Source organism: Notamacropus eugenii, chromosome 1, assembly GCF_028372415.1.
Source record: "Notamacropus eugenii isolate mMacEug1 chromosome 1, mMacEug1.pri_v2, whole genome shotgun sequence".
NCBI lineage: Eukaryota > Metazoa > Chordata > Mammalia > Diprotodontia > Macropodidae > Notamacropus > Notamacropus eugenii.
This window is the reverse complement of record NC_092872.1, coordinates 693137948-693151284: the sequence shown is the minus strand read 5'-3', so window position 1 is coordinate 693151284 and position 13337 is coordinate 693137948. Positions and strand designations below refer to the sequence as shown.

The window sequence follows — 13337 nt, the reverse complement described above, 5'->3', positions numbered from 1 at the left end:
GGAGTGCAGATTTGAACTCAGGAAGATGAGTCTTCCTGACTCCAGGCTCAGCACTCGATCCACTGTGCCTTCTAGCTGCCTGCAATTGGTTGTTGTTCAGTTGTGTCCAACTCTTGGTGACTCTTTCACTCATGGTGTGAGTCCTAGAAATTTCCATAGCTTTCATTTCTATATCTTGGTGCCCAGTAAGTAGAAAGGAAGGCTTCATGGAGGAGGTGGTACCTAGGCCACTTAAACCATGCCTTAAAGGAAGGGATGCATCCTGAAAGGTAGAGAGGAGAGCGCATCATATAGGCTATACTAGTGGCTTTTGAAATGTGGTCCAGGGATTTCCAGGGGTCCTTGAGGCCCATTTAGGGCATCAATAAAGTCAAAACTATTTTTATAATAATGCTAAGATATTTTCATCTCTAAAACATTCATATTGATAGGTATAACCTACATTAACCAAAGCTCTTTGAGTGGTCCTCAGTAATTTTTGAGTATGAAGGAGCTTTGTGATCAGAAAGTTTGAGAACTGCCAGACTACACCAATCCTTAAGAAGAGGAACATAAACTTGGACCAGGAAGAGACCTTAAAAGTCATCTAATCTAATGCTTCTCATTTTAAAGATGAGGAAACTGAGACCCAGAAGGGTATGTGAGTTACCTAAGGTCACACAGGTGAGGTGACAGAGCCAAGATTCAAACCCAGGTCCTCTGATTCAACATTCAATGCTCTTCCCACTCTGTCATGCTGCCTCCCAGAATAGGGTGGGATGGAAAAGATTGAGGAATGTAGGAAGAGGGATGATGTGAAATAAGGCTGGAAAGGCAGGCTGGAACAAGACTGGCAAGGTCCTTCAGTGCCATGCAAAGATATTTGTTCCTTCTTTCTACCTCATCAAGGGCACTGAACATCAGCAAGGGAAGTGCCTTAGGTGATTGCCTCTGGGGGCATCAGATTAAATATTTTCATGTGGCAGATGACAATTCAAGTTTCCCCCATTATCCCTAATGACTTTTGTTTCCAAACAGTGTCAACCAGTAGACATAAAACCCTTAATTAGTTCTCAATTAATTAATTCCTTTGAGAAAAAGAGGAATGAGAAATGAAGATTATACAATATCAAGTGATATGCCACACTCAGCAGGAATGGGGAGGGAAAAGACAAACATGGCACCAGTGCATCGTCCCATTAGTAATTGTGGATGCTTGCAAAGGATATTGTAAGGAGGATTCCTGTTCAAGTACAGATTAGACTAGAGGTCCTTCCTAACCTTGGGTTGAAGATCTCCATTACTTATGGGTCAATAAACATTCATTAAGCTCCTGCCATATGTCAGACACTGGGTTGAGTGCTGGGGGTGAAAAGTAAGATAACAGACAGACCCTACTCTCAAGGGGTTCAATCTAATGGGGGAGAGAAGCAAGAAGAACTAGGTACAAAAAAGGTCTATATAGGATAAACTGGAAATAATCAACAAAAGGAAGACACTAGTTTTAAGGGGGGTTGGGAAAAGCTTCCTGTAGATGGTGGGATTTTAACCAAGGCTTGAAGAAAGCCAGGAAAGTCAGGATTTAGGGATAAAAAACTATTCTAGGCATGAGGGACTGTCAGTAAAAATGGCCAGAGGCAGGAGATCTAGTATCTTGTTTGAGGAACAGCCAGGAGGCCAGTGTTACTGGATCAGAGTGTATGTGGAGGAATGGAAGATGTCAGAAAAGCAGCTAAGGTGTGCAGTGGAGAGAGTACCAGGCCTTGAATCAGGAAGATGGAAGTTCAAATCTGGTCTCAGGTACTTCCTAGCTGTGTGACTCTGGTCAAGTCACTTGACCCTGTTTATTTCAGTTTCTCAGCTGTAAAATGAGCTGGAGAAGGACATGGAAAACCATTCCAGTATCTCTGCCAAGAAAACCCCAAACAGGGACACAACTGAACAACAGAGCCAGTCCATTCCATTATAAGACAGGTATAATTACTGGGAAGGCTTTCTATCCACCAAACCTAAATCTACTTTTCTATGACTTCCATCCTTTGCTCTTAGTTTTTCCCACTAGGGCCAGGCAGAATAAGGTATTAGAACCTCTTCCATTTGACTGACCTTTGAATTGTAGATTATCTAGAGTGTCTTTGTTAACTCTCTTCTCCAGGCTTAACTTGTTCCTTGTTCCTTGAATAAATCTCCACATAACTCAGTCCCCATTCTGGCCACTTCACCCTCCTCAGGAGTCTCTCTGGTTCATCAATATCCTTCCTAAAATGTGTGTTTAAAATGGAACACAACACTGCAAATGTGGCCTGACTCCAGGGACATCTCTCTTTCTCTGTCTCTGGAAACTTGGCCTCTCTTCATACAGCCCTGAATCTGTGACAGAGACCTGGAGTTAGCCTTCTGGCATTTTCTGATTGAATCCAAACACAGCTATCAAGAATATTCAATAGTAGAATTATTATTGGCTTAAAACTAAAGAGCTGACATTAATAGAGTGAAAGACGTGAAGTCAGGAAGTTCTAAGTTCAAATCCAAACTCAGGCACTTACTAGTTGGGTGACCCGGCCAAGTCACATAAACTCTCCCTACCTCGGTTTTCTCATTTGTAAAATAGATTTAATAATAGTATCTATCTTTCAGGGTTGTGAGGATAAAAGGATATAATTTTTGTGAAATGTTTTGTAAAACTTAAAGGAATATATAAATGCAATTACTACTACTGCTACTACTACCACTACTACTACTACTACTGCTGCTACTACTACTACTACTACTACTACTACTACTACTACTACTGTTACTAGTTCTGGATTTTCAAAATGCATACTTCCTATTACCTTATTTGATCTTTTCAATAACCTAGCAAGGTAGGAATTATCATCTGCATTTAATAGATGAGGAAACTAAGGCAGAAGGATATTAAATGATTTGACTGAAGTCACAGAGCTAATAAGTGGGAGATACAGGATTTGAACCCAGATCTTATGACTCCAAATCACTCCACCACAGTGGCTAGAATTATGGAATCACTTGGGAATATTTAGCCTGGAGAAGAGAAGTGTTGGTGGTGATGAGCTCTATGTTTTTATACTTTTATCATACAGGAGAGGACTTGGATTTATTCTCTTTCCAGCAGAAACTAAACTCCTCGAGGGCAGGGTCCACCACATGTTTGTCTTTGCATTCCTGGTGCCTCCCCCCATGCCTGGCACATATTAAGCACTTAATAAATGCTGGATGATTTGAATTGCTTTGTTCCAAGGGGTAGAGTGTGGAGCTTTGGGTCAAAGTTGCTCAGAAGCAGATTTGTGTGTAGGGGCCAATGATAGCCCAGTTCTTAAAACATGATTAGATTTGCCCTTCCTAGTCAGTAGGTTTTCTTGCCTTGTTTCATTCCTACATGCAGAACTTTGGGGAGTCAGTTTCTGGCCATGAGTAACTGAACGGTTGGTAGAAGAGGATGGCAAAAAGTCTTCTAATTAGCAGGAGCTAAAAGAAATAATGATGCTCGAGGGCTGAGCTGGAATGCAGTTCAAATACAAAAGGGGTTACTGATCTTTTGATTTTTTTCCTTCCTAGTATAGTGAGGTAGAATTGTTAAGAGGTGTCAGGTAAGGTGTCATCCCACTTGGATGCTCCATGTCTATGGCCATTGTTTCTTTGGTGCTTCCCTCTCCCCTCAATCTTAGGTAAATGAATATCCTGAGATAGAACTGTCCTAGCAGAAACCATATAAGTCTGGGACATCCTGAGGTTCCATCAGAGTCATCAGAAGCCAGGTTCACAGAACCAGCAGTAGTCAGTAATAGAGAAAGTGCTTAAAGAGTTCCTAGAGGACTGTGGTGGCCTGGATTATCATGACCCTTAGGGGTAGAGAGAAGCATTGTCTAGGGACTCGGAACTTCAGGGCCCTTCGGTAAGCTCCACCTAAGGAGAACTTCTTGAGGATAATACAAAGGAAGAAAGAGACTTCTGAGGTGAGGAGGTACTCTTTTGCCAGATGTATTCTCTCTCTGTGTGCCCCATGGCCACTGTACTTTATTGTGAACCCACTTTCAATGGGGTAATATTTGTAAAGCACTTTGCACAATGCTTGGTACACAGTAGGTATTTAATAAATACTTGTTCCCTTCTCTTCCCTTAAGGTCTCCTTAAGGACCTTGTATGTGTAAAGGTTGAGTACAGCTCTGCTAGGGAAGATTGTTTTGTAACAACTGTTTTTTGCTATTCCTTCCTGATAGAAATTTTTATAAAGAGTTCAACTGGTTGATTAATAATGGGGAGCATACTGGTGAGGGCTCAGGAACAACTGTACCAGAAATCTCAATTCCTCAGGGTTATTCCTAGAACCCTTCGTAGTCAACATCCTTGGGGGCCCCTGCCTGATCATGTAAGTGACAGTTGGGGATATGTCCCAGAAAGGAAGACACTTAAGGAAACTGACAATTAAGGCTGTCTAAAAATGGAAGGAGCTGCCTTGGGAAGTAATGAGTTCCTCATCATTGGAGGTTTTCAAGCAGAGGATGGCTAATCTGTAGTAGAGGTGATTTCTGTTTACATACTTGTGGACTGGATCTTCTCTGGCATCCTTTTCAACTCTGAGATGGAGTGAACAATGCTTGAAAGTGTTTACCTTTGTATGAAGAAAAGTTGAACTAGTTTTGTCCTACTGCAAAAAAACCTTATTTTTTAGCCAACACATAAAAAATAATATAGCCTGCATAATATAGATTTTTTAAAAAATCATTCAGGCTACTACTGTAAAAGTTAGATGTTCCCAGGAGTGTACTGGTAAATTTATAACAAGTAGATCTCTGTAAAAAAAAAAAAAAAAGTGTGTCCGCTCCAACTTTTAAGTTTAATCTGTGTTAACATTTTCTCCATAATTTTAAGTCTAAATAATCAACAACAATAAATCAAGCCCTGATTTTTAGTGTTTGCTGATTTAGAGGCATTTGCCAATTTCCCAGGTATAAATACTTGCATTGAAAATTTAACAACTGACTCTCCCCAGGGCATAAACTGGCTCCAGCACATCCCTGGATGTTACTAAAGTACATAATCCCGAAGGTCCCTTCCTCTCTAATATTCTCTGCTTTAAGGTCTCCCCCAACCACCCATACCTCTAAACTTCCAAGATTACATATGAACTCTCACTGACTTTGACTTGCTAAAAAAAGTGCGACTATTCTGGTCTCCCAGCACAACGTGAGATGGAAAGGATACTAGTGAATTAGTAAACCTGGGTTCGAGTTTCAACTTGGTTATTAGTTTACAGTGTGCAAATCACAATTCACCATCCCTTTTCAGACTGTAGTCCCTCCGCCTACTTTTTCAAAAGATGGGTTTAAATTCGAAGCCCTTTCAGGTCCTTCTAGAGTTAACAGTCTCTGATTTCCATGGATGCTCACTATTTCATTTAGCTCCTCAAGCTCATCACTTTTTTTTTGCTCCAGGAATCAGAGGCAAATTCCAAAGGGGTGAATGGAATTTGGCTCTCTCCAATTTCCTAGCTTGCCCTCCCTACAGCCAGTTCACTCCTAAGGCTTTCCTGCTGATTGCCAGAACCACTGGAATTTCCCAACAGCCTTCAACATCATCTTTCCTTCCTGGGGCTCCAGCTAAGTAAAAGCTTCCAGCCAAGTGCTGAGAGGCTATCACTGCCCAAGATGGAAATGTAGCATGGTTCAGTGGAAAGAACTCTAGATTTAGAGCCAGAAGTTCTCAGTTCAAATCCTTCATTATTATTTACTCCAAGGAGTCCCTTTTCCCCTCTGGGCCTCAGTTTCTTCAAATGTTCAAGATGATCCCCAAAGTCCCTTCTAGTTCAAGATTCTATGATCCTAGGTGTTAAGGGCATGGAAATGACCCCAAACCCATTTGAAATGGAAAATCAACCCCAAAGGAACCATGAGGGATAAGTGGGGAGGGGTACTTCTTCTAGCATGCAGTTTTTTCCACTTTCCTTTCATCAGAAATTAGTTTGCTTCTGCTTGCAATGACTCCCTGGCTCACTAGATCACTCCCAGAAGAATATTCACATTCATACAACTGTATGTATTTTATTGTAAGGCAAGCCTTTATAGTGGGGAAAAAAGATTACTTATAGACATCAGAATAATTGCTTTTTCCAATATAAATGGAGATTTCAGAGACTCAGGAAAGGATGAAGAAAAAAACCTGAGCATGTATTCGGGGCAAGGAGTCAGAGTTTCCTAGGTTTTAGTCTTAAAAGGAATCTTAGGAAACATCTTGCCCAGGAGTGGGGAACGTGCAGCCTTGAGGCCACATGTAGCCCTCTAGGTCCTCAAGTTCGGCCCTTGACTTTCCCAAGGCAACACAGGTAGTAAGAAGCATTTCCTGCCCTCATAAGTAGTCAAAGGATGTGAGTCAACAGTTCTTCTCAAAAGTATTATGAACTATTAACAACCATGAAAGACTGCTTCAACTTACAAATAATGAGGAATGCAAAGCCAGACAATGCAGAGATTTCACCTCACACCCAATAAACTGACAAAGATGACAAAAGATAGGAATTGTCCATGTGGGAGGGGTTGTGGAAAACTAGGCACACTAATTCACAGCTAGTGGAACTGTGCTTTTGTCTACTAATTCTGGATCCTTGCCAAGAAAGGAACTAAAATGTCCTCATTCTTTGACCCAGAGATTCCATTGCTGGAATGACACAGAGGTTCAACATATTTATAGCAGCACTTTCGGTTGTAGTAAAGACATGTAAACCAAGCAGACATCCATCATTTGGGAGAATGGTCCAACAAATTGTAGCAAATGAATATAAAAGAAAATGATTCCACCATTAGAAATGATGAATAAAAGTAATACACAGGGACATGAAAAGACTTAGATGAACTGATGAAAAGTGTAAAAAGCAGGATCAAGAAAACAAGTGATAATAGCAATGTCATGGGGAAGAACATTAACAACTAACGGCAAGACTGGACACTTTGTAATTATCACGACCAAGTTTGATCCCAAAGAGATATGAGAATGCATCTTCTTCTGATTTTGTAGAGATGGGGAACTATGGAGGTGGAACACACCATATACTGTCAGATTTGATTCATGTGTTGGTTAGATTTGCTGAACTGCATTTTATCTGTCTTTTAAGAAATTCATTATTACAAGAGATGGTCAGGGGGGTTTGGGGATATAGTAGAAAATGAAGGTGTTGCAAAAGGACAAGATATCACCTTTTTTTAAAATCAGAGCCTGGGATTCCCCATCCCCCACTTTTCCCCTGATTCCAAATCTAATCTTCTTTCTAGTACACTGTACTCATTCTTATGCATCAGAGGAGGGAAGAGACACAGGTTTGGGAAGGACAGGGCTCTAGACAAGGAAAGGTCCTGAGTAATAGCTGATTTTTGCTTGGTTGCCAGATGTAAATAAATGACACATGTTGTTTCGAAAATCTTCCCCTTCCCTCTTTGCCCTCAAAATTAGGGTTCTTTCCTGTTATTTCCATACCAGTCCAAAATCCTGTTATTTATACATCAGTACAAATTGTTTTTGATCTACAGATTTCTTTAGGGAAGGGGGTGGGAAGACACTAGAATCAAAGGCCTACCCAGAAGAGACTTTTAAGAGCTGAGTGACAAGGCAGTCTCTGTTACCTCTGACTACCTGTTCTTACAGGCTGCTGCCTTCTCCTGGTCTCTCCCCTCCATCTTCCCTTCCCAAATTGTCACCACTGACTCTGGGCAATAAGGACCATGGCTACAGTGCTGCTCTTAAGGTCAGGATCTCACTCAGATACCTACTAGCTGTGACCCTGTGTAAGTTACTTAATTGCTCTGTGCCTTAGTTTCCTCATCCATAAAAAAGGAAGGTTTTGTTTTATTTATTTTTCAAAATCTATGATCCAATGATTCCCCAAATACCAACTTGAAATACTGTAACTATGATCTACTTTTGGAACAAAGGGTCAAGTGAGTCAGAGCAAAAGCCCAAATAAAATGCCTGGAGACCACCAAGTTAAATGCCCAGGAACCACTGACTAATCACCAGCTAAATGTTTCTTAAAGAGATTAGGAAAAAGCTGCCTAATTAGACAAAGAAAAGAGTTTTCTGGCCTCTGGGAGTTTGCCACCCACTAACCTACACCAGGAGCAAGCCTTGTTCTTGCACATAAAAGTCATCTGGAGAAAATGCAGCCCCGGCTCACTTCTTTTTCCATAACGATCTTTTAAACACAAAAGAAGCACTTATCTGTCTGGAAGGGGGTAGATAATAACAATCCACTTGGATACAGCTTACAGAGAAAGTGATTATTTCAAAACAACCGTAGGAAGGTGAAACAAGCATTATTTTTACATTTTACAGATAAAGAAACTGAGGCTTGGGAGTAAGGACTCCTCATCCTGGAGGCAGGTGAATGGTTAGGTGAAATAATGAGGATCATAAAGCTGAAAGGTCCCTTAGCCACCATGTAATGTAATTCCTCATTTTTCAGATGAGGAAACTGAAACTCAGACTCTTTCTCCAGGTGACCCAGGGGCCACATGGGGGCAGAGACAGGCGCTCTACCCAGATCCTTTGATTTCAAGTCCAATGCTCACCTCATCATTTGGATTCTATAAATTTTACAACAAGATGGGGGAGGGGGGAGAGGGAGATGACCCAGCTACTGATGCTCCTATAAACTTTTCTCTAAATATTTTCCTAGACAAACCCTTCTGCACCACTTGTGTGCTTGGATTTGCTCAGTAATAGAGGGTTAACAAGCTCAAGGGCCCTGATGGCAAGAGCCTGGGAAAGAAAACCTCGTTCTCCTCTCTGAGTACTGCTTCAGTTAACCAAGCTCCCCTAAGTAAGCTGCCTCTGTAGCACTGACACCCCAGGAGATATTTGATCTATACCCTCCTCCCAGAACAACACCAACAAGGACTCATTCTCTGATCTTTGTGGCTCTGAGGTGGTGGTTTGAGGGTGGGACAGTAGTGGAGAAAGGTTCTCCCCATATCCTGGCCCATTTCTCGAAGTCTTAGAATCTTTCCAAGTGGGACCCCTGACTCCATTCGGGTGCTTAATGAGAAGATTGGGAAAGACAGAACAGGAGGGGAAGGAGTGGGAGGGCAAGTCGCAAAATGGAAACTTTCACCAGATCCGAGTGAGGGGGAGGGGGCGAGGGGGTTGAGCGCCTCCCACCCCCAATGTCAGTGGTTTGGATTAGAAGAGATCTTTAAAGTCCTTTCCATCTCTAGAGCCTCTGATCCTAAGATTTAGCCTAACCACCTTAGTTCACACACGAAGAAACTGAGTCGGGAAGGGATGATTTGCCCAAGGATTCCCTCACTCCTCTGCCTTTTGGCAGGGGCCACAAATCCCTGCCATAGATGGGGAGGGTGTCAGTGTGTCCATCTGCCAGTCCTTTCGGCAGCTGTGACCCAGGACTCGGTGAGCGCAGGCTGATGGGCAGAAGGGGGTGGGGGAGGGTGAGGAAGGGTGGTGGTGGGGGTGTTGCAGAGACCAGGAAAGGGACTGCGGGGAAGAGAGACGGAGCGTTTTCCCTTCCCCCACCCTCCATCCCTCATCCTTGTCCTCTTCTCCTCCCTCCAACCCCCGACCCCCGGTCCCCCATCCTCCCGCAGTCCGCCTCTCACTGCGTCCCCTTACCCGGGCACACACAGCCGGCCGCGGTCCTCTCCATGCGCCCAGAGCTCCGGGGAGACACCACAGGGGGCGGAGAGGGGGCCAGGCGTCTCTCCTCCTCTGCCTTCTCTGCCCGGCTGGGCGGGGCGCAATGGGACTGAGCGGGGCGGGGCCCGGCCCCCGTGGGCTCTGGCCCCGGGAAGAGAGGCCGGGAAGGGCAGCCGGGAGCCAGCGGCCAGCCGAGTGAGAACCGGGCGGGGGGCTGCCGCTCGCCTCCACCTAAGAGCGCCCAGGGCGCATCTTGGCCACGTGGGATGCTCGGTCCCCTGGGGCCGGGCCAGGGGTGGACCTGGACGCTCTCCTAGCCCTGGCAGTCCAGCCCATACCCCGGGGGGCGGGGGGCGCCGGGCAGTAGGGGAATCCGGAGCTACCTCCTTCAGGGCGAGCTCCGAACTGGGCCGCTGGCCGTGGCGAGCGACGGCCGCCAGGATCGCCGGCCGCCGCCCATCGCCCCTTCTTTCCTTCTTTCCTTGGCCCGGTGCCTCGAGAGGCGCGGTGGTGTGCGGTGCCCCCGCGCTCGCTGGGGCTCGGGCTCCGGGCTGGGGCTGGGGCTCGTATCCGAGGCTCCGGTGCGCTTGGCTGCTCCGCCCTGGCGGCGCCTACTCTGGGGCCGACAGCTTCACCCCGCGGGATGTGTCACATTTGAAAGAGTTCAGGGGAGAAGGGAGAGGGAGGGACACGCGCGCGCACACACTCACTGTACACACACACTGCACACACACACTGTACACACACACTGCACACACACACTATACACACACTGTACACACACACACACACACACACACACACACACACGGAAATTAGGAGAGACAGCTAGACACGCGGCGGGAGAGTGAGACAAGGAGAGACAAGCACACACACACACATAAAGGGAGAGGAGGCAGAGACATGGGCAGACAGATAACAGAGGAGGGGAGAAAGGAGCCAACCCTTCAACCCGGAGGCAGGGGAGGACAGACAGGTTGAAAAGAGCGGGGCTGGGAAGAGCCCGAGAGAGGGAAGGGGGCAGGGAGAGGACAGAAAGACGGGGTGGGGGCGGGGGAGGTGCCGCAGGATCTGCAGTAGCTGTGCCCAGGGAGGAGGGAAGGGCAGCTGCCTCCTGAAAACAAACTCAGTTGCTCCGCAAAGAAGGATTGGGTGGGGATAGGGTAGGGGTAGAGGTGGGGGTGGGGGTGGCTCGGGCAAGCTACTCGAATGCCAAGGTTTCTTAATTAGTTGGTTGGGCTCTGGTGGCAGGGGTTTAGGCAGACCTTCGCAGAATCACAGAATAGCAGAGATGAAAGAAATCTGGGAACCTGCGATGTGAAAACCCAAAGGGAATTTCGGAGAGAAATGTCAGAATCTGGAATATTAGAGAACTGGAAGAGACCTTTGACAACATCGACGACCCTCTTGGCAGTCTGGGGAACCCTGTGGATCCCTTCTCAGAAGAACGGTTGTCTATTCATAAATAAAATACACAGGATTACAAAGGAAATAATAATATGGAAAAACCTATTAAAATATATTTTTTTAAAAAAAGCAAGTTCATGGACAACTCTTCCCCTTCTCGCTCCGCACCACTCTTCTATTAATCCAAGTTCCTTATTTTGCAGGAGAAGAGACATGCTTTGAGAAGTTAAGTGACTTGCTTAAGGTCACACATAGAAATATCTAACTCTTTATGAGATCTCGGGAAAAATACAATATTTCTTCAAATGCCAACCATTCCTACCCCTCAGCCCAACGTGCTTAGCCAACCCCTGGGTTTACCAAATTACAGGAGAAATGGTGAAGGCAGTATGAAGCTTTGGCCTAAGGTCTAGAAAATGTGGTTTCTGAATGAGATTGCTGCCTTAAACTTGGGCAAGTTACTTTGGTTGTAGGGAGGGAGGAGGAGAATAATATAGTAGAGTATAGAGAGGGCAGCTAGGTGGTAAAGTGGATAGAGCTCCAGGCCTGGAGTCAGGAAGACCTGAATTCAAATCTGCCTTCAGACACTTTTCCTAGCTGTGTGCCTTGGGCAAGTCACTTCATTCTGTTTGCCTCAGTTTCCTCATCTGTAAAATGAGCTGGAGAAGGACATGGCAAACCACTCTTGCATCTTGGCCAAGAAAACCCCAAATAGGGTCATAAAGAGTCAGTCATGACTGGACAACAACAGAATATAGACAACACAGGATTTTGAGTTGACAGACTCCAACTGGGTTTGAATCTCAGCTTAGTGATTCCTCGGTGACCTTGTGCAAATAATTTCTCCTTTCTTCGCTATTGTTTCTGATTTGTAAAATGAGATGATTTCCAAGACCCCTCCAATTTGTAAATCATAATATGCATGGTCACATTCTCTGATCTGTCCCAATGACCTGATGGAGTATTTATGGGGCTCAGATGAAGGCCCTAAGAATATAGCATGCTTTCCAAAGGCACACAGATGGAGGGAGAAGGGAAGGGCTGAGAGCTGCCTCTCTGGTGGAGGCTGCATTCTAACTTTTGTCCCTAGCTACTCATCTACATGAGATCCTTGATCCGCACAGGAATTCGGGAGGTAGAATTGACTGAATTAGATGTTATTATTCCAAGTTAATGTGGACTACCTTACTGAACATAGGGGACTTCTGAGTTAAAGAGGATTATTGAACAAGGGACACAGTTCAACACCTCCTTTCCCAGTTCCTATGTGGAGACAGAACTTTCCTGTTTCACCTCCTGCCTGGAAATGTGGAGGGTCGTCATCGTCGTCATCATCATCATCATCATTATCATCATCATCATCATCATCATCATTGTCGTCTACATAGCACTTGAAGGACTTTAATAATATTAATAATAAAAACAAATATTTTTATAGTGCTTACTATGTGCCAAGAACTGGGCTAAATGTTTTACAGATATAATCTAATTTTATCCTCACAGCAGCCCTGAGAGGTAGGTGTTATTATTCTCCTTGGGGGCAGCTAGGTGGTATAGTGGATAGAGCACCAGTGCAGGAGTCAGGAGGACCTGAGTTCAAATCTCACCTCAGACACTTGACATTCACTAGCTGTGTGACCTTGGGCAAGTCACTTAACCCCAATTGCCTCATCCTGGGTCATCTCCAATCATCCTGATGAATATCTGGTCACTGGATTCAGATGGCTCTGGAGGAGAAGTGAGGCTGGTGACCTTGCACAGCCCTCCCTCACTCAAAACAAAGTCAAGTGCAAGTCATGTCATCATTTCTCTGATGGCATGGTCTTCTTCAGCAACGAAGGATGAACACACATTATTCTCCTTATTTTACAGATGAGGATACTGAGGCAAATAAGTTAATTGAATTACCCAAGGTCACACTTGTCTGAAGTAGAATTTAAATCCAGGTCTTCCCAACTCCTTAGCCCAGCCCTTGATCTACTGTATCAGCTAATGGGGCACTCCTTTGAAGAGAATGAAGTACCACCCAGTTAAGCCAATAGCTAAAGGTAGAAAAAAGACTTCAGTTGGCTATTGAAGACTAAACCCAGAGAGTCCAGTGGATTGACCCATCCAGCAGAGATGCTATATACTGGGAGGAAACCAGTGGTCAAGCAACATCACTGTCTTGGCTCAGCCTGGATGAGCTTGGCAGCAGTTGTCCAGTGGCAGAGCTTGTTTATTCCCATCCAGTAGCCTCTGCTCAGTTACAATTTTCATCGTCACTTTTAGCATCTCATACCCATCATGGCAAT

The 13337-nt window shown here is 44.8% G+C and overlaps 1 protein-coding gene across 2 annotated transcripts in view; it reads right to left on the bottom strand.

Moving 5' to 3' along the window:
- The window catches only part of BEAN1 (brain expressed associated with NEDD4 1), a 110239-nt gene extending 99622 nt beyond the window's left edge, over nucleotides 1-10617 (bottom strand). For both annotated transcript variants that reach the window (XM_072635921.1, XM_072635919.1), the window contains exon 1: nucleotides 9613-10617. Coding sequence is in view for 1 of the 2 variants with exons in the window: in XM_072635919.1 (XP_072492020.1) it covers nucleotides 9613-9646 (34 nt within the window). In the remaining variant the exon portion in view is untranslated. The remainder of the gene's footprint in view (nucleotides 1-9612) is intronic.
- Nucleotides 10618-13337: the final 2720 nt, after the last annotated feature.